The sequence below is a fragment of the Garra rufa genome, chromosome 12 (genome assembly GCF_049309525.1).
Source record: "Garra rufa chromosome 12, GarRuf1.0, whole genome shotgun sequence".
Taxonomy (NCBI): Eukaryota; Metazoa; Chordata; class Actinopteri; order Cypriniformes; family Cyprinidae; genus Garra; species Garra rufa.
In genome coordinates, this window is record NC_133372.1 from 46,479,555 (window position 1) to 46,507,267 (window position 27,713).

Sequence of the window (27,713 nt, forward strand, 5' to 3'; positions counted from 1 at the left end):
ATGCATGACCGCATGAGCAGCACTGCAAACCATTTTGCCGCTCCATGCTGTTGCATTAAATGCGAGTGTGGTGGATTTGGCCCTGCGGTGCAGCCCTGGTCTGATATATGAGTGTTTAATGTTCAGGATTGTTTATTTCTTTTCTCCTGTTTGTGTCTGATATCTTGCAACTGAGTTTGTGTGTAGCTCCAGTGATGGATCTGCATGTTTGTGTGTGTTTGAACAGTCAGAATGAGCATTTGTGAGTGTTTGTTGTCACAGAGCTCTATGTGTGTGTTCTCGTCCCGTCCGCAGGGGTAACAGGGAAAGCTCCAGCCGGGCGTCCAGCAGTCGCCAGAGCAGCACCGACAGCGACATGAAGAGCCTGGAGCCGCGTCCGTGGAGCAGCACAGACTCGGACAGCTCCAACCGCACGCTCAGACCTCCGGTCACCAAAGCCAGCAGCTTCAGCGGGATATCCATCCTCACGCGCGGAGACAGTCTGGGCAGCAAGGGGTCTCAGGGCAGCGCCAGGGGCTCCCGCACAGGTAACGCACCCACTCTGTGTCAGGTCAGCAGTCTGCTTTAATTCTTGCTGAATGTGCTTGAGGGATAAACTGTCTTCTGTCAGCACAATGTAGCAGATCCATCATATTTCAGAGCTGTGATCTTATACTAGTGTAGAACAGGAGATGCAGATGCAAAGGCCAAAATCCTGCTGCTCATTGCATTTTAGTGTTTACGCAAAAGTGTCTTGCAATTCTGCGTTCTGCACTTACACCTCAGTTCCAAATTATCAGCTCACAATTGTGCGTCTACATCTTGCAATTCTGCATTTACAGTTCTCAATTCTGTTTACAGATTGAAATTTGTTTACATCTTGCAATTCTGTTTACAGCTCACAATTTAGTTAACATCTTGCAATTCTGCATTTACAGTTCTCAATTCTGTTTACAACTCACATCTTGCAACTCTGTTTACAGATCGCAATTCTGCTTTTACATCTCGCAATTTCGAATCGACAGCTCGCAATTGTGTTTTCAGCTAGTAATTTGAGTTTACAATTTGCAATTATGCATTCACAGCTCATTTTTTCTTTTTTTTTTGTTGCAAAATGCATTTAAATGTTTATTTTTTAAGGGAGATGAATAACAGGAATAAGTGATAATTTCATATTAAATTTTAAGATATATTTTTATTTTTAAATGTCTTATATGCATATAGGAATATAACACTATTGCGATATTTTTATATGCTTCTATATTCTGTTCTATCTATTGTGCCACTACATAAATGCATTTCTGTCCCTCTCTCTCTCTCTCTCTCTCTCTCTCTCTCTCTCTCACTCACTCACTCTCAGGTCTTCCCACAGTCACTCCAGACATTTGTACACCCATTCAGGCACCCCAGCAGAGTCGCGGGCTCCTGCCGTGTCCCCCGAACTGCCCCTCCGGAGCCCCTCAGACCCAGAGCCAACCACCCGCCCCACCGCTGCTGCCCACCCCGACTCACACACACGCGCACACACACACTCACACTCACACACAGCACGCCATCAGCGCACACAATCACATGCTGCCTCAGGTGAGTACGGTTGTACAGTAAAGCCACTGTCAGTCTCATGAACACATTAACATACTGAACATCTGAACTGCTCTTTAAACTTACAATAGCCCTAAAAGGTTAATACCTCATACTACTTGACGTCTGAAAATATCACAACGGCAAGTGTCATTTATTTCTAAAATAATATGCACAAACAAAATTTCAAAAGAATAGATCAACTTTTGTAAATAAGAAAAAAATATGAATAAAAAGACACAAACACAAAGTCCGTTGGGAATTCTTAATTAAACTCGATTTTTTCATTTTTGTAAAATAAAGTGTATTTTTTTGGTATTTGATCTGATGTCCTATGAGCAAAGCATAACTCACGTCAGATTAAGTATTTCATTTTCTGTGTTCATGAACAGAGCATTCTTCTCTAACCTCTCCTCCGCTTGCGTCCCTCTAACACGATTCCTTCATCTGGTTTCCTCCTTCTGAACGTCTGTTCCTCTGTTCTCTCTGTCTCTCTGCAGCCGGTGGCGTCTCTGCAGCCGTCTGCGCAGGCTGTGTCTTACTCAAACCCTTCGTGCCCTCAGGTCATCCTGCCTGTTTCTCCTTCCCAGCCGTACAACATGGTACTTTAGCTCTGCTCACCTCTCCTCTATCTTTCCCTTTCATTACCCTTCATCTGATCTCTCTCACTCTTCTGCTCTTCAGCTGGATATTGTATTTAGTAGCGATTCTTTATCTTATTTGATTTTTATTTATGTTTTTGCACCTTTTGCTGCAAAAATCTGTAAAGTTTAATTGCGGCAAATTTTAAAAACATTTTATTTTTGCAAATGAGCATGTATTACATTTTCTGTACCCAAATGTGACCCTGGAGCACAAAACCAGTCTTAAGTAGTAGCACAGGTATATTTGTAGCAATAGCCAACAATGCATTGATATGGGTCAAAATTATCAATTTTTCTTTTATGCCAAAAATCATTAGGATATTAAGTAAAGATCATGTTCCATGAAGATATTTTGTAAATGTTCTACCGTAAATATATCACAACTATTTTTTTTATTAGTAATGTGCATAGCTAAGAACTTCATTTGGACAACTTTAAAGGTGATTTTCTCAATATTTAGATTTTTTTGCACCCTCAGATTCCAGATTTTCAAATTGTTATATTTTCTATATAATTGTCCTATCCTAACAAACCATAAATCAATTGTAAAGCCTATTTATTCAGCTTTCAGATGATTTATAAATCCCAATTTTAAAAAAAAAAATAACCTTATGACTGGTTTTGTGGTCCAGGGTCACAAATGTGTTATTTGAGATGTAAAATGGTCCTGTTACAACTCTTCTAGGCAGATGGTTTTATATTATTTTATTTTATATTTTATTTTATGTGCTCTTAGTATAACTGTACAGCTATTTTAAATGGATGCAATTTTATTTTATTTTTATTTGTTGTTGTTGTTGTTATTATTATTAATATTAATATTATTAGCAGTAGTAGTATTACTATTTTGTATGCTTTTTTGTCATGGTACTATTCTAAGTGAATTATCTACTTGTTTTGTTTTATTTAAAAAATGTATATATATTTTTGTTACATACTAATAGTTGCAGGTAAGGCCATTCCAGAATACATTGACAAGTGAGAGTATTATTTTTAGAGTATTGCATTTTTAGCTTAACAAAATTCTAATGCTGAACTCTATTTGAATCAGTTGCTTTTTAACTTTTTTAACTTCATTTCAGTTCAGTCCAGTCACATGAAGCTCCGTAGCTGTTAGGATGTTGCTTATGTAGACAGTGACATTTGAAGCTGCTCATACTTATCTATCTCTGTTTCTGTTCAGGGAGATGAGCTGACTGCAGGTTTCGGGCAGATGTCTCTAAGCCGCCAGGGCTCCAGCGAGGCACCAGAGCCGCCCAGCCTTTACCAACCTCCGCCTGCCGTACTATCCCAGCATCCTCCACCCCAGCCCAGCTACATCATGCCCCCGCCGCCCTCTGGATACCAGCCCGCCGCTCCACACCCACATCCTCCTCCACCACCGCCTCCGCCAACACAACCCATCCTACAGACAGCACCGCCCGCACAGGGATACATGCAGCCGCCGCCTCCACCGCAGCAGGTACACACACACACATACATACACTGCTGCTCAAAAGTTTGGGATCAGTAGGGTTTTTTAATTTTTTTTTTTTTTTTTTAAGGATGTTTCTTATGGTTATCAAGGCTGTCAAGGCTCAAAAATACAGAAACAAATAATATTGTGAAATATTTTTACGTTTTTCTATATTTATATACATTTAATTTAAATCTGTAATTAAAGTTGAATTTTTAGCATCATTACTCCAGTCTTCAGTGTCACATGATCCTTCAAAAATCATTCTAATATGCTTGTTTAGTATCTATCAGTGCTGGAAACATTTTTTTTTTTCGGAATCTTTTTTTCAGGATTCTTTGTTCAATAAAAGGTTAAAAAGAACAGAATTTATTTAAAATAGAAAGGTTTTCTAAAAATATACATTACTGTTCAAAAGTTTTGGGGTCAGTGATTTTTTTTTTTTTAAATAATTTTAAAGTTAAATAATTTTAAATACTTTTATTCACCAAGGATGTGTTAAATAATAAAAAGTGATAGATTTACATTGTTAAAAAAGATTTATATTTTAAATAAATACTGTTCTTTTTAACTTTTTAACTAAAGAATCACCGGTTCCAAAGAAATATGTTTCCAACATTGATTCTAAATTAATTCCAATAATAAATCAGCATATTTTGAATGATTTCTAAAGGATCGTGTGACAATGAAGACTGGCGTAACAGCTGATGAAAATTCGTCTTTGCATCACAGGAATAAATTATATTTTAAAGTATATTAAAATAAAAAACATTATTTTATATTGTAATAACATTTTGCAATATTACTGCTTTTTTTCTGTATTTTTAATCAAATAAATGCAGCCTTGATGAGCATTAAGAGACTTCTTTAAAAAAAAAACATTACAAGTCGTAATGATCCCAAAATTTTGAGCGGCAGTGTACACACATTTTAAGACTTCTCTTCATCAAGGATGCATTAAATTGATCAAACATGACAGTAGAGTTTATGTTGTTCCAAAAGATTTCCATTTCAAATAAATGGGCAGCAAGTCAGTATATTAGAATGATTTCTGAAGGATCATGTGACACTGAAGACTGGAGTAATGGTGCTTTGATCACAGGAATAAATTACATTTTACATTATTCACATAGAAAACAGCTATTTTAAAAAGCAATATTTCACAAATGTTATTGTATTTTTGATCAAATAAATGCAGCCTTGTTAAGCAGAAGAGACTTTAAAAATCATGCCAACCCCAAACCTTTGATCGATGTGTATTTCACAAATACTGCGCCATATAAAATCAGCAGCTGCCAAATGCCTTCAGCTCCAATCTTGAGGTGCAAAGCTGTAATTTCCAGTGTAAAATATTAGCAGGCTTTTTTCGCTCTGTGAGGAGGAAACAGGAAGCTGGCACAGCAGGCATGGAGAAGTTTAGTTCGAAAAGGAAGTGTGAGAAGGAAGCTGAGTGTGATTGTTGTGAAGGAATGTTTGTGTTTGTGAATCACACTCTCAAGGTGCAGACAGGCTGCAATCGCACACACCTGCTGTTTGTTCTGTGCTTTATACCAAATAGCTGATAATGTGCAGTGGGAGAGTCATTTAGCCTGTAAAAATAGAGCACAAAATACAAATTTTTCATTTTTAATCAATTATTATTTTGATGAACCAATACTGATTTTTAAATACCAAGGATCAATATCTGTTGCTTTTGATATTAAACAAATTCTCATCTTTCAAAATGAGTCACAAGTACATGTGTTTTTGTGGCTCTTTAATGTCTGCTGACTATGGAAGCCTGTTTCCACCACTGAATAAAAAAAATGAAAAAGGTATATGCAACTTTTTATCTCACAATTCTGACTTTTTTTCTTGGAATTGTGAGATTAAAACCCAATTGCGAGCTATAAAGTCAGAATTGCGAGATATAAAGTCATAATTCTGACTTTTTTTTCATAGTATTGCATGATGCAAACTCGCATTTCTGACTTTTTTTCTTAGAATTGTGAGATTAAAATGCAATTGCCAGTTAAAAAGTCAGAATTGTGAGATATAAAGTCACAATTCTGATTTTTTTTCTCTCAGAATTGCATGATGCAAATTTGCAATTCTGACTTTTTTCTTAATTGCATGATGCAAATTTGCATTTCTGACTTTTTCCTTGGAATTGTGATATTAAAACTCACAATTCTGAGTTATAAAGTCAGAATTGCGAGATATAAAGTCACAATTTTGACTTTCTCAGAGATGTGATATGAAATCGCAATTGCGAGAAATAATTTTTCTATCAAAATTTAACGTTTTATCTCACAGTTTTTTTCACAGACTTTTTTCTCAGATTTGTTAGATACAAACTCACAATTGTAAGTTATACAGTTCAAATTTGATGGGGGGGAAAAGACTTCATTTCTCAGAATTACAAATTTATATCACAATTCTAACATTTTAACTTGTAATTGTGAGTTTATATCTCATAATTCTAAGAAAAAAGTCAGAATTGCGAGATGTCAACTCTCAATTGTAAGTTATAAACTCACAATTGTGAGGAAAAAAAGTCGGAATTGTGAGATGAAAAGTCGCAATTACCCATTTTTTTTATTCAGTGGCGGAAGCAGACTTCAATAGCTGATATATCATCTCTAGTTACAGCAGAAAAATCAATATGAATAAATATCAGAATCAGAACAACTCACTGAAATCAATCATTATTCATGGAATTATTCAATTAGTGATTCAACCACCGAATGACGTCAGTGAAACAGCTTTAGATCAATAATGTCACATTTATGTCAGAAAAAACACATTCAGTGACCATAAACTCAATGATCAGCTAGAAAATGAACTCTAAAGAGAAACATTTTGATTAATATATACACTACATTACATATCTATTATGTTTACTGAACCTGTGCTTAAATATTTAATGTATGTTTGAATAAATCAATCAAAGAAAACAAGTTGTGACAGCCACTGTTTAAATCTTTGTATTAACAAACCGGAGTATAAAGTAAAAAGTAGTATAAAATATAAGACATGTATTTATTGAACATCCAGCAAAGTTACTACGCTGTGATATAATTAATAAATGACTCATACAGTGATATTAGATTTTGGTCCTTGCGCCCACCGTTATAATAAGCGGTGAATCACAGTCTTTATATTCCATCAGAGCATCTCTGTAATATGAGCAGCACATAATACTCAAGTGTGTGTGTGTGTGTGTGTGTGTGTGTGTGTGTGTGTGTGTGTGTGGGCGGTATCAGAGGTAATGATGTGCAGTAGAGTTGTCACGATACCATAAAAAGGACTTACGATACTATACCAGTTGAAGTATCACGATACCAAGTAGTATCACGATACCGTGCAGTATTCTGTTCATTTAAAATTAAATTCTACAAAATGAATAAAACTTTCATAAATAAAACGATGTAAATGAAAACAGGCATTTTTTTGTCTTTGAATACTTCATTAATGTGAATGAATGACTGGATATTGTTATCCATGAAATCATGTAAACAAAACTCATCTGAGCACTGCACAGAAGCTTCATGGAGTGACATTTAGATGTGGTATTTACACATTTAGACTGTACTTATAATTGCATAAATAATGTTGTAAGATTAATGTTTTAAATACCAAACTCTGAATATAGAAATATGTTGGAAAAGAATGGAACATGATGGGAAACTTAAAACCGCCAGCAGGTGGCAGCAGTGTTGATGATTGAATCACTGAGTTGTTCAAACGATTCTTTCAAAACGGCTGAATCATTCAGGAGCGAATCAAATGACTCGTTTTTATGAATGGCTCAGTGAATCAGTGATTCGCCCAAACCAACGCGGATTCGAACACAGAAACGAAACAAAAACATCTTGCTCGTGTCATATTGCTGATCTGTCACAAGCATTTTTGCTGCCATATCCTAAAATTTCCAAGTTAGCAGCTTGTATATTAAAACGTATTCATTTATAATAAAAAAAAAAAAAACATATATTTACTGATTGATAAGAACCAATTACAAAACCACTATGTTAATGAATGGAATTGCATTCGTGATCGCAAAGATGCTTCCAGAAACGAATTATTACAATACGAAAATTCTTTCTAGTAAAATATTTTGATGTTTAATAATTGATTCTTGGGCTGCTATTTTTTTATCACATCAGACGTTCTGAATCAGACCCTGTCTTCTGATAAACTGCAGCGTGAACAACGACGTGCGCGTGCACCCTCTCATTTCAAACTGAGCTGAAGCGTCAGGAAACACCGAATAACATATAAAGCGAAGACACAGCCTGTACTACACAAAGCACAGCAGAATTATGCAATTATGATGTAGACGACATTAAGCTGTTCCTTAAGTCAACGAAGAATAAGAGAGGGGCTTTAGTCAATGAGTACTTCCCAGATATAGGACAGTTTGTTGAAAAAACTAAAGGTTTCATGGCTGAAGGTTATTCCTCAAATAAAGAAGTGTACCGGTTAAAGAAAATATTGCGGAAACTTAACATGGACTTGAATGATAGTAGTGAAAAAGCTTAAATCAATGAAAATGAATAACGGCAGTCTGGTTTTATGTTTGCTTTTATTTCTGAGCATGACTGAAGTGTGCATTGCATCACTAATTGTGAATGGTGCAAAAAATGGCAAAAAAAAAGAGCTGAATTGTTTGAAGTTATTAAACAAACAAAAGTTGATGTTATTTTCATTCAAGAGACACAGTGATGTAAAAAAAATCTCTGCTGATTGGATGCAGGAATCGGATGGTGTTTCTGTCCTAAGTCACAACACCACACTTGGTCGTGTAGGAATTTTATTTACTAAAAGGTTTTGTCCAATTTCATATCAAGTTGATGAGATTGTGAAAGGAAGGCTTTTAAAAATAAGAGCAATTTTTGAAAAATATGTTCTGATTTTTGTTTGTGTATATGCTCCAACATCAGCAATGGAAAGATTGTTGTTTTTTGATACACTTGGTTCAACCTTACAAACTTGTGGCACTGAAGAATATTTATTTATAGGTGGTGACTTTAATTGTACAGAAAGTCATATTGACAGGAATCATATTGAGCCTCACATGCCTTCACGTGAACGTCTTATTAAGGTTATAAATATGATCTATCCATAGGGACCACGTGACGTCACTGTGCTTTATCGCCGCCATTTTTGTGTCCGCGCTACCTATTTCAGTCTATGGTCACAGCAGCCACAACTACCAGAGGAAGATCAACAAAACTCCCAGAATGTTCAGAACAAGGATACAATATGCCCGGGATCTGTTATTCTGTTAGCTGAAACAACAATCATCAGAAAAAAACTAGTTACAGTTTTATTCGATCTCAGCAGTGCTTGAAGTGGGTCGGTATGCATATAGTCTTTAGCGTACCGGTGTCATTCACGAAGGTGCTTTTCACAGCAAGGGTGTTTTTTTCGGCACAACAAGAGTAGTGGAATAATAATTAATTATTGAATAAGATTGTGAATCAGTACATTATAACCAAAATAATGCCTTAAAATGAAAAGAAGCATTTTTTTGCGATTACATCATTTTGAACCGATCAACTCGTGAGTCCAAAAATTTAGTAAACAAGAAAGCAATCGAACAGCAAGTTCAAAACAGTGCTAATGCAGAGAATAGTGACTTACAGTACATCCAGATGCCGTACATTATTTGTTTCAGTATGTATTTGGCTTAAGAGCAAGAGTGTTTTATAGTTGAAGGTGTTTTAGATTATGCGGTGTTTAGTGAATTATGAAAATTAAATAATAAACGCTAAACTATTGTACTACATAGCGTTCGTCATTGCAACGCCTGCAGTAAAGTATATACATGTGAAAAGGTTCTCAAAAATAATCATATTTGTTTTGCTAAAACTATTTATGTACAATTACTCTAAAAATTTTACACACAAACCATCGTCCCGAGTAAATGGTACCATTGTGAATTGTGACTGGCTGCACAAGTGGTGTAATAAACTAAACTAAAATGTTATTGCAGCCATATAGCTTGAATGAATACAAATGCATATTTTAAATAAAGAAATCTCATGCTTTTGGTGCTTGAATTTGTGCTTCAATAATGAGATCCAGGTTTAGGAATACACAAGACGTGAAAGACGTCTTCCCTCAGGTAAATTCTATGTTTTCTTGGCTTGCTGGATGTTGGGCTTATGCTCAATAATCACATGTTTTTTTTTACATTCGCCAAAACTAATTTGCCGAAATCTAAGCGCGGACTGTAAGGGAATTAGTGCCGTCAGCGCGAGTCCCGTTCGCTGTGAAGTAGTGACCAGGATTCTTCAAGGTCTTAAAGCCTTCATCGAGCGTCTACGTTCACAATAATTTATACTTTTTGTCCTAAACATACAATCAAGTCAAATACACAGTGTGGGAAGTAGTAGTAAAAAGTAATTTCTTATTTCAATTTATTATTAAATCTCATTTAGATGCGCTGTGTCTGTTGTCATATCGGACACAAATATGGCGGCGAGCATAGCGGAAGTGACGTCTTTGGTACCCATGAATATGATATTTGGAGGCATTTTCATGATGGACAAAGACAGTTTACGTGGGCTCATGCTCGTGCTAACTTTTTGTCTATTGCCAGATTAGATCGTTTTTATGGTTTTAAACATCAGTGGGGTATTTTTAAAAGTTGTGTCATTTCTCCAGTGAGTTTCTCTGATCATCATATGATTTTGTGTTATTTCTTTCTAAATCAAATTAAGCACCATAGTGCCTATTGGCATTTCAATACGAATGTGTTGTGTAATACGGACTTTAAGGGTGTCTTTTAGCTGTTTTGGGAAGACTTTAGAAAAACAAAAGGTTCGTTTCAAGATTTACAGCAATGGTGGGATTTTGGAAAGGTTCAAATAAAACAGCTTTGTCACCATAGAGCTAAATAATTCCATGCAGGCCTTGGAGACGGAAATAATTAAATTACAGAACTTAGCTGATTCAACGAGTAATCAAAATTACGCAGAGATTATCTCAAATAGAAAAACACAGTTAGCAGACCTGCTGGGGTTGAAAACACAAGGAGCTCTATACGTTCTCGGTTTTTAAGTATTGAACAGATGGATGCACCATCCAAATACTGTTTTAGTCTTGAAAAGAAAAATGGTCAGAAACGTTTTTTGCATGCTTTACATTCTGAGACAGGAGATATTTTAACTAATCATGCAGAAATACGTGATAGAGCTTGCAAGTTTTATGAAAACTTGTATAAGACTGAGCTGGGAGCAGGCTGGGATTCTGAGAGTCCTTTTTTTTGTAGGCCTGAGTCAAGCAGTGTTGTTTTCATCAACGATGACGATGACGGAATCATTTCGTTGACGCCACTTTTTTTTATGACGATAACGAGACGATGACGAGATAAAAATGGCTCGTTGATGACTAAAACATGACGAGACGTGTGTGAGTTTTCGTTGACGAGACGAGAATAGACGAAAATGTTAGTGTGTGGTCCGTCAGACATTTAAAATGCATGACATTTCTGCTTATTGTGCATGACAATCAAAACCTAAAACGTATCTGCCGCTATGGCAAGCCGTTTTAGCATTCCATCCTTGTTTGTCTTTTATGTTTTAAAACATTCCTTCATTATTGTAATTATTGGTGAAAATAGTCGATCCGAAAGCTCACATTGTGTTGAACTATAGATCTGCTATTTTCAGAACTTATAAGTGACACTACCCAACAGCAAAATACTTACTGACCTACATTAATTTGTTAAAAGACTACTTTTTCCCCTTTTTTGACTAAAACTAGACTAAAACCTTTTTGACTTTTCGTCGACTAAAATTGGACTAAAACTATCACATATAGAAGTGACTAAAATTTGACTAAAACTAATAAGCATTTTAGTCCAAAAGACTAAGACTAAATCTAAGATGGTTGTCCAAAACAACACTGGAGTCAAGTGTCAGAGAGGGTGAATGCAGATCTCTCAGGTGCCCTAAACCTGGGGGAGTTGCACAAGGCTCTACAAAGCATGGATTCTGGAAAAGTGCCAGGAATTGACAGATTTCTGGTTGAATTTTATAAATTATTTTGGGAAGAGGTAGGGAAGGATCTTTTGCAGGTGCTTAATGACAGTTCAGGTCTATGCGGACTGTTGAACAAATGCAAAAAAGCTGGAAGTCACTGGTCAGTGTTGAGGAAAAAAGTCTGATGAAGGACGGTTATGGAGGAGTAAATGTCCCGAATTCAGAAGATTGTTTCCCTTTTATTTAATTTGTTACCCAAATTAGAGGGTTGTAAGGGACCTTTTCTTGATGCTGAAAAACTTGGGTGCTTGGACTTATCTTCAGCAACTGGCAAAGCTTTTTATAAAATATGTGTAAAAAAAAGAGTGTGAAAGCTGAATGGAGGTCACTGTATAAGCCACCGTTATCCAAAAGGTCAGGTGATATACAGTGGAGACTTCTTCACTTTGCCATTGCAGTTAATGCTTTTATTTCAGCCCTTAATCATGAAGTCATTTCTGATTGTCCTTTTTGCTCAAAAAGAGAAACTGTTTTTCATGTTTTTATGGAATGTGACAGACTGAAACCTTTATTACTACTTTTGGAAAAAATTTTCACTTCCTTTAATGAATTGTTTTCCATGAGAGTTTTTGTCTTTGGTTTTAAGTTTGTTAGAAGTAATAGGCTTACATGTCAGCTTTTGAACTTTGTTTTAGGGCAGGCTAAACTAGCCATTTATATGAGCAGGAAAAATAAGGTTGAAAGATTGTCTGGTGAAGACGTGGTTGTAATGTTTATAAATTTGGTGAAATCACGAGTGTTGATTGATTTTTGTTTTTATAAGTCTACGAAAGATTTAACAACTTTTGAGGTGAAATGGTGTGGTAATGGGGCACTGTGCTCAGTTGTTGAAGAAGAGTTATTTTTACACTTATGATGTAAGTTATTTATTTTTTATTTTTGGGTCAATGAGTTCTTTGGTGTTTATGTGATGTAATGTAACTTTTGGAATTGTCAAAATAAGTATATTAACAAAGTGTGATTTATAGTAATAAAAGGCATTTTAAAATTCAAATTCTCTCTCTGTCTCAGATCCAGGTTCAGTATTATTCCACCGGAGGACAGTATCCGACTTCAGGCCAGCAGTACCGCTCCATCTCTCACCAGGTGTCGTACCCCACACAGCGCTCTCAGCCGCTGCCTCCGCCGGCGCAGCCCTCCGGTCAGTGTGACATCACTTCCTCTTCCTCCGCTCCTACACAGCATCATGTTATCCTCTCTGTAAAACCAGAGCTTGATGAGCTTGATGAATGAGACACGCATGGAAGTCTGTTTTCAGCACATAAGAAAACAATTATATGAAAAAGAAGTTAAAAAAATGACACGCAACGTGCTAAATATGAGAAAAAAGTCATATTGAGTCATTATGGGGAAAAAGTCAATTATTACATACTAAGTCATAATTATGAAAAAAGGTCAACATTATGACAATGTATAAAATATTAATATAGGTAGTAAAATATGAATTATAAAAAATCATTATGAGAGAAAATGCCAAAATTATTAAATAAAATGTAAGAATTTAAAAGGACTAATTAAAAGATAAAAAGTGAAAATGTACAAAAAAAAACATAAGAGCATTGAAATGCATTATATATATATATATATGTATGTGTATATATGTATATGTTTTTGATAAGTGTAATATAAGTTTTAAAATAAGTTTAATAATGAATAATTATGAAATAAATATGGTTTACATATAAAGTCTTATAAAATATAATACATGTACAAATGAAATAAGAAGTCGAAATATGACATTCTAAGTCATAATTGTAAGAATTAAAAGTGAAAATGTACATACTAAATCATAATGAGAAAAAATCACATTCAGAATTATGACATCCTAATCCATAATTATAAAATTAAGAAATCATAATTTTGAGAAGTCAAAATTGTCAAATTTAAGTTATTAATTTAAATTGTCAAAATTTATTAAAAAAATATTTTATCATTTGTAGTAAGTTTAATAATTCATAATTATGAAATAACATGTAATCTTAATGAAATATAAAAATGATTAAATTACACGGCAAAAAATGCTTTCCTTACTTAGATTTTTGTGTCTTGTTTCCAGCCAAAACATCTAAAAATTCTTGAATCATGAAGGATTTTCTAGACGAGTAAAAATTTGTGTCTTGTTTTTAGTAAAAACAAGTCAAAATTAGGTGAGTTTTTGCTTAAAACAAGCAAAACAATCTGCCAATGGGGCAAGAAAAATAATCTAGTTGTCTGCTTGAAATAAGATTTTTTTTCTTACCCCATTGGCAGATTATTTTGCTTGTTCTAAGCAAAAACTAACTTAATTTTGACTTGTTTTTACTAAAAACAAGATAATAATTTTTACTTGTCTAGAAAATCCTTCCTGATTCAAGATTTTTTAGATATTTTGGCTGGAAACAAGACAAAAAATCTAATTAAGAAAAGCATTTTTTGCAGTGTATGAGTCATTTATGAGAAGTAAAAATATCATATAAGTCATAACTGTGACCCTGCAACACAAAACCAATCATAAGGGTCACATTTTTAAAATTGGGATTTATACATCATCTGCTTTCCATTGGTGTATGGTTTGTTAGGATAGGACAATATTTGGCTGAGACACAACTAATCTGAGGGTGCAAAAAAATCTAAATATTGAGAAAATCTCTTTTAAAGTTGTCCAAATGAAGCTCTTAGCAATGCATATTACTAATCATGAATTAGGTTCTGCTATATTTACAGTATTCTTATGAAACATGATCTTTAATATCCTAATGATTTTTGGCATAAAATAAAAATCAATAATTTTGACCCATACAATGTATTGTTGGCTATTGCTACAAATATACCCATGATACTTAAGCAAAATTGTGAAATAAAGTATTTTTTGTTTCAGAAGTTTTAACTTGATCTACCAAAGCATAATTTCCTTTCTCTTCCATGATGGTCTGTCTCTGCTGACTCCTATCATTTTAATGCTCTCTTATATTGATGTCTCATATTAAACTGACTATTAAAGCTCTGAACGGCTCCCTCACGATTCTTCTGTTTTGCACCTTCAGCTCCTCTCCAGCCCATGATGACCAATCAGCAGCCTACGTACCAGGGCATGATGGGAGTCCAGCAGCCTCAGAACGCCAGCATGATGAACACGCAGCGCACGCCCATGAACGGACAGATGCAGGGCATGATGGTCCAGTACCCGCCTATGCCCTCCTATCAGGTGTGTGCGAATGCCAGTGTGTGTTTGTGTGTGTTTGTGTGTGTTTGTGTGTGTTTGTGTGTGTTTGTGTGTGTATGAGTGTGTGTGAGAGACTAACCGCTTCGCATGTGTGCCGCTGCAGGTGCCTGTAGCCAATGAGAGTCAGTCTGTGGTGCAGCAGCAGTACCAGCAGCCAGTCATGGTTCCAGCCAGCCAGTCCGTACAGGGAGCCATGCCGACCGCGGCACCCATGCCCGTCTACTACGGCGTGCTGACGCCCACACAACAGAACAGCACAAGGTTTGCACACGCTAGCACCTCAGAACATGCATCACCTGTTAGCTGTCAGAAAATGTCAGATGTGATCTAAGTCAAGTTAAAATTATTAGTCAAAAAAAAAAATATATATATATATATATATATGTGTGTATATATATGTATATGTGTATATATATATATATATGTATATGTATGTGTATATATATGTATATGTATGTATATATGTATATGTATGCATATGTATATGTATGCATATGTATGTATATGTATATGTATGTATATGTATATGTATATGTATGTATATATGTATATGTGTTTATTTAATTTATGTAATTTATTTTATTATTTGTAATAAGTTTGATATAATTATGAAATAAAATAAATATGGTTTACATAAAATCTTAATGAAATATAAAAATTAATAAATTATAAGTCATTTATGAGAAGTCGAAATATGACGTTCTAAGTCATAATTGTAAGAATGAAAAGTGAAAATTGACATACTAAATCATAACAAGGAAAAAACCTCTATTCTAATCCATAATTATAAGATTGAGAAATCATAATTTTGAGTCAAATTGCCAATTGAAAATTATTTTTGAAAAATGTCTTTAAAAAAAAAACTATTTTATTATTTGTAATAAGATTAATCATTATGAAATAATTATGTTTACATATAAAACCATAATTGTGACTCGTCTGTTGATCTTCATCAGGCTGAATAAATAAGCTTTTTATTGTAAAACCAGCTCACATGCTTTTGGAGCAGAGCTTATTGAATGAGACATGCATGAAAGCCTGTTTCCAGGACAGAAGAAAAAAAATTATGTGAAAAAAAAAAAATAAAATATGACACACGATGTCCTAAATATGAGAAAAAAGACCTGATTGGAGATATGCGGAAAAAACAGTGATGTTCTTACTTTGATTTTTTTGTCTTGTTTCCAGACAAAATACTTAAAATTCTTAAATCAAGGATTTTCTAGACAAGCAAAAATTGTCTTATTTACAGAAAAAGCAAGTCCAAATCAAGTGTGTTTTTGCTTGAAACTATTAAAATAATCTACCAATGGGGTTAGAAAATTAATCTTGTTTTCTGTTTGAAATAAGATTTTAATAAGCTGTTTCCATAGCTGTGTTTCCATCCAGTATTGTTTTGAGCGCATAAAATCTTAAAATGCGCATTAAAACCTTAAGAAAATGTGCATTAGCTACAGTGGACAAACATATAGAGTAGGACTGCACAATTAATCGAATTTCTAATCGCTATTACAATAACGGATGCCACGATTACGTAATCATCCAAAACTGCGATTACAAAAAAAAAAGATAATTTTTCTGTGTGCAAAACGGCTTTCACTTTCTGAAATGTGTAACTGTGTTAATTAATGAGCTAACATGAACTAAGAGTTGTATTTTTTAACAAAGAATAAATAATAATCAATCACTTATAATTATGATAATTAATAAAGTTATTAAACCTGTTATACAGTGTTTTGACCACTTTTTTTGCTAATAAATTTCAATATTGTGATAATACCATTAATCGCTACATGAAAATTGATACAGGCTTATCCCTATGCATATTGAATAATAATCGACAATTATGATTTTTCTCATAATCGTGCAGCCCTAATATAGAGTAACGAATGTAAATTTACATTCTGATGCTGTATTGTTGTTTTTGTGCTAAATTCTGTTTAACTATGTGTTTTTGTGTGTTTCAGTCCATCTGTGGGTTACCTGCAGCCGCCCAGTTCAGATCAGTACCAGATGACCCAGTCTGCCTCACCCTGCAGCCCACAGCCAATGCAACAGCAGTATTCAGGTACACCGCAAACACAACGCACAGCAGCTACAGCTACACAACTGCTAACTACAACTGATATTTAAAAAAATATATGTAATTCTTGTTATTTTGAATAAAGTTATATTTAAATGAAAAGCTTTGTTTAAAAAAAAATGTTGCATTGGCAACTAACTTAAATGTGTTCAAGTAAAAAAAAATAATAGAAGTTAAATAGAAATGTTAAATAGAAGAAATGTAAAAATGACAAGAGTATAATACACCGCAAAACATGCTTTTCTTACTTAGATGTTTTGCTCTTGTTTCCAGCCAAAATATCAAAAAATTCTTAAATCAAGAAGGTTTGTCTAGACAAGTAAAAATATTTTCTTGTTTTCAGAAAAAAACAAGGTAAAATTAAGTGTTTTTGCTTGAAGATTGCCAATGGGGTAAGATATTTTTTTTTTATTTCAAACAGAAAACAAGATTATTTTTCTTACCCCATTGGCAGATTATTTAGCTTAATTTTACCTTGTTTTTTTCTGAAAACAAGAAAATATTTTTACTTGTCTAGAAAATCCTTCTTGATTTAAAGGTGCACTGTGTAATATTTAAGATGATCTCTAGACAGAGGTGCAATATAATACATATAACCATGTTTTCAGGGGTGTATTAAGACCTTACTTAATGAACCGTAATGTTTTTATTACCTTAGAATTCTCAGTTTATATCTACATACATCGCGGGTCCCCTCACACGGAAGTCGCCCTTATGTTTCTACAGTAGCCCTAAACTGACAAACTGCTCTACAGATCGCGTTTCATCACTGTTGTTCTTGCGAAAAAACAGCGACTCAATGATGAACATGTAACAGTAATATTCACAATAACATCGTTTTATTGAATGTAAAGTAAATATAATTCCTTAAATTACATTTTAAAAGAAATCTCACTATTCGTTGCTGTCAAAAACGGCGAGATTTTAATCCTGTGCCGGCTTCCGTAGTTCTGTAAAGGGAGGGGTGAGCGGTGGACTGTTGCAATTCACAACTAGAGCTCTTCACAGAGGACCTGAGACCCGAGGACCCGGGACCCGTGTGGGTTCGGGTCTATATTTTAAATGGTCAGCCGGGTCAGGTCCTAATCTATTACTTCGGGTCCCGGGTATGTTTAACTTGTGTGTAATGCCCGAGTCGATCGGAGAACATCGCACCTGCCAGTGTCAGTCACCACTTTGCACGTCTTTTGTAACTTGCAACTTGTAAAATTATGATAAGAAAAGTTGGAGAGGGATATAAAAAAAAGAAGTAGTAAATAAAAACAGCGTCTGGCGTGACCGCAGCAGCTGGAAGCAGAGCGCTGGAGGAGTTCCTACTGTGTACAACAGTAAAAGCAAACAAACGTCAAATCTGATAGCCTTGCACAATTATTTATTTCACATCAGCAACAAAATATGAAATCGAAAATGAACAGTCACATTAATGTTGTCTGTGATGTTTACACTGCATTAAAATAACGCACATGTGCAATCTTACACGCATGAAATGTTTCTATGGCAACCAGAGCTGGCGACTTTTACTCTGCCAAAGTACACATTGCATTCTTTCTTACGTTTATAATAATATGGAAGAACCGTCTTGTTATATTAAAAAAATTTTTGGTCAGGCTCGGTTCAGAAAGCACAGTAATGATAGAAAATATGGTGGAAAAAAATATACTCTTTTCAGAATAAGCTATTTATGTTATCAAGCTGTCTTGTGCTACAGTATACGTGCAAATCCCTCCTTTAAGTTTCATAAGATGACCACTAGGTGCCGTAGGTGGAGCTCTAAACAGATGGTTTGTATTACTTTATCTTACTGAAGAAGATACTGTTATTGAAGACGCACGCAGTAAAGTTTACCGCATTCATTGTTCTGTGCCTTTTTGAAAAAAAAAAAAAAAAAATTAATAAATAAATTACAACAATTGCGCCGAGTCTTTATTACAATCTGCAAAAAGTATCGTTATTGTAGTTCAAAAGGGTAAACACATTCGTCACCGACCGTGACCGCGAGTAGCCTTCGCAACTTATTTATAGTTAATAGCAGTTTGCTGTGCAATATGAGCCGATCGGGTACAGTCGGGTCTGTGTCTTTCCAGCCGGGTTCGGGTCCAACTAGTACATTTAAGGTATTTCTCGAGTCTTCACGGGTTCGGGTCCCACTTTAAAATAAAATATGGGTCAGGGTCGGTTCCGTCCAGCACATTTCCGGGTCTCTTCGGGTTCGAGTACGAATTTTTGGATCCGTGAAGACCTCTATTCACAACCTCGCCGCTAGATGCCGCAAAAATCTACACACTGCACCTTTAAGAATTTTTAGATTTTTTTTTTTTTTTTTTAGATATACATTTTTCAAAAAAAGTTTAAGTTGTAAATTGTACACTGCAAAAATGGCTTCTCTTACTTAGATTTTTTGTTTTGTTTTCAGAGTAAGAAAAGCAATTTTTGCAGTGTATAATTTACAACTTAAACTTAAAAAAAAAATTTTGAAAAAAAAAAAAAGTAATTAATATATACTCTAATAGTATATAATAACTGTATTTAACTAATATACATATTTAATTGTGCATCTATAAATATCTGCAGTTCCATCCCAATAAACCCGTATTTAACTGGTTGAGCAGTAGCTATCTCTCAGTCTAGTTTATTTTGCATTGGGAGTGACTGACCAGTTGATGTGGGTGTGTTGTAGGGGTCCCTCCTCCAGGTGCTGGTGTGATGGTAATGCAGCTCAGTGTCCCTAACGGACCGCAGCCGACCCAGAATCCTCCACTGGTGCAGTGGAACCCCTGCAAGTACTTCAGCATGGAGCAGAGACCCAGCAAGCCCGAGCCGCAGGTACAAGCGCACGTGTTATACTTGGTTACAGCTGCAAATGTGTTAGATCCATCATGGAGATTTCCACTAATCATCATTTCCCGTGTGTGTGTGTAGGTCAGCACTCAGCTCAGCAGCCCGCTGGCGTCTCCCACACAGTCTCCGGCTCCCTCTCCGTCTGGCAGCGTGAACACCGTGTGTCCGGGTCTCGGCCCGCTGCCTCTCATCTCACAGTTCCCTCGGCCCGGGGGGCCAGCACAAGGTACACACACACCCTTTATTGCATGAGACACCTGCAAAGATGTTTCTGTCCAAACTGAAAGCAAAATGCTGCACAACAAAAAGACGTATGTTATCATATTAGTAGGGATGCCCCGAATGAATAAAAAAAAGCTCTTTCAGTGTTCGGCCGAAGAAGCAAAAAAGGCTGAATAAATGATACCAAACAATGACGGGATTTGATCAAATAGAGGCGTGCACTAATGCAGCAAACATGTGGTCAGTGTGGAAGCATTTAAAACTGTCTGAGAAAGACGCACAAATCATTCCAAGCAGCGACAGCGAGAGACTGTTTAGAAGCGCGAAAGGTTACTAATGTATGATGACTGAAATCATCCATTAGTAAATCAACTCCAGAACGTTCTGTTGTCTAATACACCAGACACCAATTGTGTTTATTCTGACAGCAGCTCCTTAGCCAGGGTTCAAAGTTTAAAGCGCAAGGAAAAGAAAATTCTGATTCTGATTACCAAACACGGTTTTTCGTGCCCCCCCTCCCATGTATTTTGCCTTTTTTTTTTTTTTAACCATTGCATAAAGTAAATACTTGCTTTTTACAGTTTTGTCTTGCTTTTCAAAGGAAAAATATCAATTAAATATCAAATGTTACTTTATTTTATTTTACAGAACGACAGTAAAATGACAATACTAACATTTACGAATGTTGACTTTTATTTAGTGGTAAACCCGCAAGAAGAGCTCAGTCCTAGTTTTTGCTGGCAGCAGCAGATTTGTGAATGATTGTCATCTTTGGTCTTTGAACCCTGGCTAAGGAGCTGCTGTCAGAATAAACACAATTGGTGTCTGGTGTATTAGACAACAGAACGTTCTGGAGTTGATTTCAGTCATCATACGTAACCTTTCTCTTCTCATGAAGACATGCGATGCGCTTCTAAACAGTCTCTCGCTGTCGCTGCTTGGAATCATTTTTGCATCTTTCTCGGACAGTTTTAAATGCTTCCACTGACCACATGTTTGCTGCATTAGTGCACGCCTTTATTTTATCGCATCATGTCATTGTTTGTTAGAATTTATCCGACAGTTAGGCTTATTTGAAAGAGCTTTTTTGCTATATTTTGCTATATTTTGTGTCTAGGCCTATTCCATTTACATAAGCCTATAATTTTATGCTGTTTTCTCCATTCACAGAAGTGCTGCAGGTGCACTATCATTTACATTATTCTCGGATAAACTCTAAAGCCGATGCACTGCCATTGATTTAGAAGAGTTGAGAGCGCAGGCATTTCACTCGTTGGATGCGTCTGCTCACATTTGCATAGGCTGTACTACTTGAATTTGTGATTGGTGGACAGCAAATTTCAAATATTAAATGGAATGATAAAATAACAGTATTAACCAGTTAATGGCATTTAAAATTTATATTTAATATTAATTAAAATTTATTATAACATTTGATTTCGTTTTTGTTTCTGGTTCTGTTCCTTGAACCGGTTCAGAGCCCTGCTGTTAATTCCCTGTTTATTTTATTTATTGCTGGGTTCTTTTCCTTGTTAAATTATGATACAAAATACCAGCTCTAACTAGTCTTCCAACACACTCATGACACCATGGTGAGCTCTGGAGCCGCGGTGACCCTGTCTGTGTCACTGTGACCCACTGAGAGTGTGGGTGTGTGTCCTACTGCCCCAGAGAGCTGCCAGTGTTGTGTTTGGCTGTCCTCCAGCTATCTGATTGACGCTGTGTGTGTGTGTGTGTGTGTGTGTGTGTGTGTGTCAGCAGATGGACGCTACTCTTTACTGGGGCAGCCGCTGCAGTACAGTCTGTGTCCTCCTCCCATCATGCACAACCACAACCAGTCCTCCTACAGCTCCCACCAGGTACAGCCGTGTGTGTGTGTGTGTGTGTGTGTGTGTGTGTGTGTGTGTGTGTGTGTGTGTGTGTGTGTGTGTGTGTGTGTGCATCAGTGTTGAACAGTGTTGGGAAAAGTTACTTTTAAAAATTAATGCATTACAATATTGAGTTACTCCATAAAAAAGTAACTAATTACGTTACTTAGTTACTTTTTATGGAAAGTAATGCGTTACATTACTTTTGCGTTACTTTTTAAATCTGGACAGGGCTTGCTTTGTTTTTAATATAAAAAGTTGTATTTTTGGCAAATGTAAAAGCCTTTACAGAAGAAAGAAATCAACTCTTTAGCAATAAAGAAAAGGAAAATAAAGGGAAAATGTTAGATTATCTTGAGTAATTTTTGCTTATTAGGATGGATGAATTGGATCATCGAAGGTCGGCAGCAAAGACATCGGTTAATAAAATGGGATTAAATACATAAAGGATATTTGTATTATTTAACATATTTAATTATTGCAGGTTTGCGTTGAATTTCTCTGTTTTTATTCATTTTGAGAAATATTTTGTTTTTATGTTCACATTTATTCTAGAACTAAAGTAACATCTTACTGACGATTTCTCTCAACATGGGGACAGGAGAGCTTTTAATCAATAAATGGGGGGAAGGTAACTGGTGTTACTTATTTGAAAAAGTAACTCAGATATTTTCTTGTCAATTAAAAAGTAATGCGTTACTTTACTAGTTACTTGTAAAAAGTAATATTATTACGTAACTTGCATTACTTGTAATGCGTTACTCCCAACACTGGTGTTGAAGTATCTTCAAAAAAGCAGTTTGTTTAGAGAGCAATACATTGAGATTATTGACATCTGTTTGTAACTCTTTTAATTGTCAACATCTACCCCCAGTCTCATCATGGATAGTGAGCATTTAGATCTTTTTAGTGATTTTTGAGTAAATATTAATGCAAAAAAGTTTGTTTAAAATTAAAATAATTAGTTTGCATCTTAGTTTCTATCATTATAGTTACAAATGTAACCCTTTAAGTGAACATGGGTGTGAAAGTAAATTGTTATAATTAATGAATGCTTTAAAATACAGACCTTTTGCATAAGTGAAATCATTTTAAAATATAGAAGCTAAAATTTACTGTGAAGAAAATGCACTGTACCTTTTTTTTTTATTTTATGTCAAATAAATATATGTAAAAAAAAAAAAAAAAAAAAAAAAATCCAAAATTGCTATAAAATTAAAACCTTATGTCTAAGTAAGTTATGCTTCAGATTTAAAGTTGCTATAAAAAATTTGAGAATCCCTGTGAGATTTGTGACCCTGGAGCACAAAACCAGTCTTAAGTCGCTGGGGTATATTTGTAGCAATAGCCAAAAATACATGGTATGGGTCAAAATTATTGATTTTTCTTTTATGCCAAAAATCATTAGGAAATTAAGTAAAGATCATGTTCCATGAAGATTTTTTGTAAAATTCCTACTATAAATATATCAAAATGTAATTTTTCATTAGTAATATACATTAAGAACTTAATTTGGACAACTTTTTAAAGGTGATTTTCCCAGTATTTAGATTGTTTTGCACCCTCAGATTCCATATTTTCAAATAGATGTATCTCAGCCAAATAGTGTCCTATCCTAACAAACCATACATCCATAGAAAGCTTATATATTGAGCTTTCATATGATGTATACATCTCAGTTTTGTAAAATTTAACCTTATGACTGGTTTTGTGGTCCAGGGTCACATTTTATTTAGGGTGTTATACCACAAACAGCCAGTGGGTTCCATCAAACTCCACTGATCTTTCTTTTTTTAAATGCATTTTTCTGTCACAAATGTCTACATTTCTCTCTCAGTATTACAAAGTATTTATTCACTGTATTACAAAATAACCACCAGATGTGGAATCTTTCTGACAATATGTTAGGATTATAAAAAGTTTTATTCTTAAAGACCGTATTACATGTTGTAATGTGACACCTGATACCACCCACTAAGAGGGAGGAGACTGCTAAAAGATTTTAAAGTACATTTCAAAATGGATTTCACAGAATGACTTTTGAGGTATTAAGCTTTCAAATGATGTGTAAGTCATGATGATTACTAAAATATATGATAGAGAAAAAAACAACGAAAAAAGAGCGCCAGGTTGGTCGGTGACACTTAAGGGGTTAATGTAAATAAAATTAATTAAATTGTTTTCATTAAATTTGTATTACAAGTAACATGTTTATCTGAAAAATGCAAAAAAAAAAAAAAATCTCCCTTTATTTTACTGTTTTCTTAAAAAAAAAAAAATACAGGCTTGGGTACTTTTGGATACTTTTTTTAAAATTATTATTTATTTATTTTTTGGGTGGGGTGTGGTAATATTTTTGTCACTTGGTTATGAATTCAAAATGCAACATTTTTCACAAAGTGTAAGCTACTGAAATGCGCTGTAATCATTTTCATCAAAGCTCTATCTGTATTTTTTGGAAGAGTCATAGTTAATTCTCTAATCTGTCCGTCTGTAGTTGTTGACAGTGTGTCTGTGTGTTTCTCAGAGTCAGGGAGTGATGAAACACGGAGCGCGGGGTAAAAGACAAACGCTCAAATCTGCCTCTACAGACCTCGGAACTACTGACGTGGGTAAGAGACCAAACACATTATAACTTTTTCCCCACATCAATCTACACTCCCTACTCCATAATGGCAAAGCAAAAAGTAGGTTTTTAACATTTGTGCAAATGTATTAAAAATAAAACTGAAAAGATCCCGTTGCATAAGTATTCATACCCTTTTCTGGGACACTCGAAATTTATCTCAGGAGCATTCATATTGCTTCTAGATGTTCCTACACTTGGAGTGGAGTTAAACTGTGGCAAATTCATGTGAATGAGTCTGATTTAGAAAGACACACACCTCTCAGAAAAGGTCTAACAGCTGAAAATGCAGATCAGAGCAAAAACCAAGATAACTGCCTGTAGAGCTCAGTGACAGACTTGCGTTAAGGCGATGATCTAGAGAAGAGTTCAGAAACAAATCTGCTGCATTGAAGGTTGACAGAAGCATTCTCCATAATGGAAGACGACTGGAACAACTAGGACTCTAGAAAATGTCCAAGCTGACAGAGATGGAGAGGTGAAAAGGTGAGGCAAAGAATGGCAGATAATTGCCAAATGCAGATGTGCAAAGATGCTCACATCAGACCCAAAAACACTTGAGGCTGTAAAGCTGCTTCAACTATGGACTGAGTTACTTATGCAATCTACTTATTTCAGTGTTTTATTTTTAATACATTTGTCAAATTAGCAAATCTGGTTTTTGCTTTGTCATTATTATGGTGTATGGAGTGTAAACTGATGTGGGGGAAAACTCATTTAAAGCTGTTTAACATAATGCTGCAACAAAACACAATGCGAAAAAAATGAAGGTGTATGAATACTTTTGCAAGGCACTGTATAATGCAGCCTTGGTAAATGTGTTTTATGGATTCTCGCCTGTGAAATGCGGCCCTTCCGGTATTTTGCCGGTTAGTAAACACGGGCAAAATGAATTGACGATTTAAAAAAAAATCAAATAGTCGGTTGGAATCGACGAATCACAACAGCCCTAGAAAATTTACAAAATGTCTTAATGGAACATGATCTTTACTAAATATCCTGATGATTTTTGGCATAGAAGAAAACTCTATAATTTTGACCCATACAGTGTATTTTTGGCTATTGCTACAAATATACCCGTGCTACTTAAGACTAGTTTTGAGGTCCAGGATCATATTTATCAGTGCAGTGCCCTCAGTAGTCATCATCATCAGCAGTAGTTTTAACCCTGTGTGTCTCCCTCTAGTGGTGAGTCGGGTGCTGGAGGTGACTGACCTCCCCGATGGCATTTCCCGTCCGGAGGCCGAGAAGCTCTTCAACCAGCTCTCGCTCTGCGGCGCCAAGATCCAGTGGCTGAAGGACCCTCAGTGTCCCCGGGGCCCCGGAGGAGGACGGGGAGACGCCAGCGACCCCGCTCACCTCTACACCGTGGTGGCCGTGTTCCCCAACACCATGGCGGCCCAGAGCGCCTCGTTCAAACTCAACAACAGCGGCGGGAGTTTGTTCAAACTGCGCGCCGCCAAAAAGAACTATGACTTGCGCGTGCTGGAGCGAGCGAGCTCACAGTGAGTCGGGAGAGAGAGAGAGACCGCAGGACGGAGAGGAAGTCGAAGATGTCAAAGGGAAGAGATCATCCTGGTGTTCCTTAGGGATCTTTTTTATTGTTTTGTATCATTAACAGAAGAGCACATATGACACAGAAGCGTGGTGCGTCGTATGTTGTATTGTGTGACGCACACGCACTCTCAGACACATGCGGGCGTCTTAAAGAGACGGTTCAGATGAAAATTAAAATGAATTTACATTTACATTCATGTCGTTCCAAACCGGTCAGACTTATTTTTTTCTGTTGAGCATAAAAGCAGATGTGTTGAAGAACACTGGTCACCAAACATTTCCTGTTCCCAACGACTTTAGGAAAATGCAGTGGAAGTCAATGGGTACCAAAACTTTTTAATGGGCAACATTTCATTGCCAGCTGTTTTATGCTTTTTTGTGTGTTCTGCAGAGAAAAAAAAATGCATACAGATGTGAAACGACATGGAGGTAAGCAATGACACAATTTTATTTATTTTTTTTATTTAAAAGAAAATTAATTTCATGTCGTTTCAAACTTTACTGACTTTGAAACATGAAAGAACGGTGGGAATCAAACAGTTGACTGCAAAAGAATGTTTTTCTTGCTTAGATTTTTTTGTCTCGTTTCTAGCCAAAATATCTAAAAAAATAAAAATAAAAATTTGACGAGTAAAAATGAGAAATCCGAAAAAAAACAAGTCAAAATGAAGTGAGTTTTTGCTTAGAACAAGAAAAAATAATCTGCCAATGGGGTAAGGAAAATAATTTTATTTTAAACAGAAAACAAGATTATTTTTCTCACCCCATTGGCAGATTATTTTTCTCTAAGCAAAAACACTTAATTTTGAATTGTTTTTTTTTCTGAAAACAAGACCATTTTTACTGGTCAAAAAAATCCTTCTTGATTTTGATAACCCTTGATTTTTAGATATTTTGACTGGAAACAAGACAAAACAAATCTAAGTAAGAAAAGCATTTTTTGCAGTGTTTTGTTTCCATTTACTTCCATTCAATAGAAAGTCCAATGGAAGTCAAAGGGAACTGGAAATGTTTGATTCCCAGTGTTCTTTATATCACACTTCTGCAACAGAAAGAAAAAGAAATGTTTACAGGTGTGGAACAGTGTAAATGTGAATAAATGATGATGATGAAATTATTCATTTTTGTGTGACCTGAAAGAATAGTTTGACCAAAGATTTAATTCCTGTCATCATTTACTCACATTCATGACTTCTTTTTTCTTCTGTGGAACATGAAAGAAGATTTTTTTTTTTTGGAAATGTTGGGAATCAAACCAGTTCCCATTGACTTGCATTACAGTATTTGGAAGTATAATGAAAGTCAGTGGAAACCAAAAACGTTTGATAGTGTTTTTCACATCATGCAACTTTTGAATTAAGAAATACATTTGTTTATGTAATGACAAATGATCACAGATCAATTTTTGGGTGAACTGTCCCTTTAAAAAGATAGTTTTGCCTTCATTTATTCATCTTCATGTTGTTCCAAACCTGGCGTTATTCACTGCCAAAAAAAAAAAAATTCTTACTTAGATTTTTTTTGTCTTGTTTCCAGCCAAAATATCTAAAAATTCTTAAATCAAGAAGGATTTTCTAGACGAGTAAAAATTGTCTTGTTTTCAAAATAAACAAGTTGAAATTAA

General features: G+C 35.3%; 1 protein-coding gene across 1 annotated transcript; it reads left to right on the forward strand.

Moving 5' to 3' along the window:
• Positions 1-27,713, forward strand: r3hdm2 (R3H domain containing 2). Its single transcript, XM_073852625.1, has 14 exons — positions 1-98; positions 295-527; positions 1,340-1,563; positions 2,061-2,162; positions 3,388-3,666; positions 12,705-12,834; positions 14,717-14,877; positions 14,999-15,156; positions 16,863-16,963; positions 19,656-19,801; positions 19,898-20,042; positions 21,800-21,897; positions 24,434-24,518; positions 25,719-27,713. The coding sequence occupies exons 1-14, from the start codon at positions 1-3 to the stop codon at positions 26,039-26,041; spliced, it is 2,283 nt and encodes a 760-aa protein (XP_073708726.1). The 3' UTR covers positions 26,042-27,713.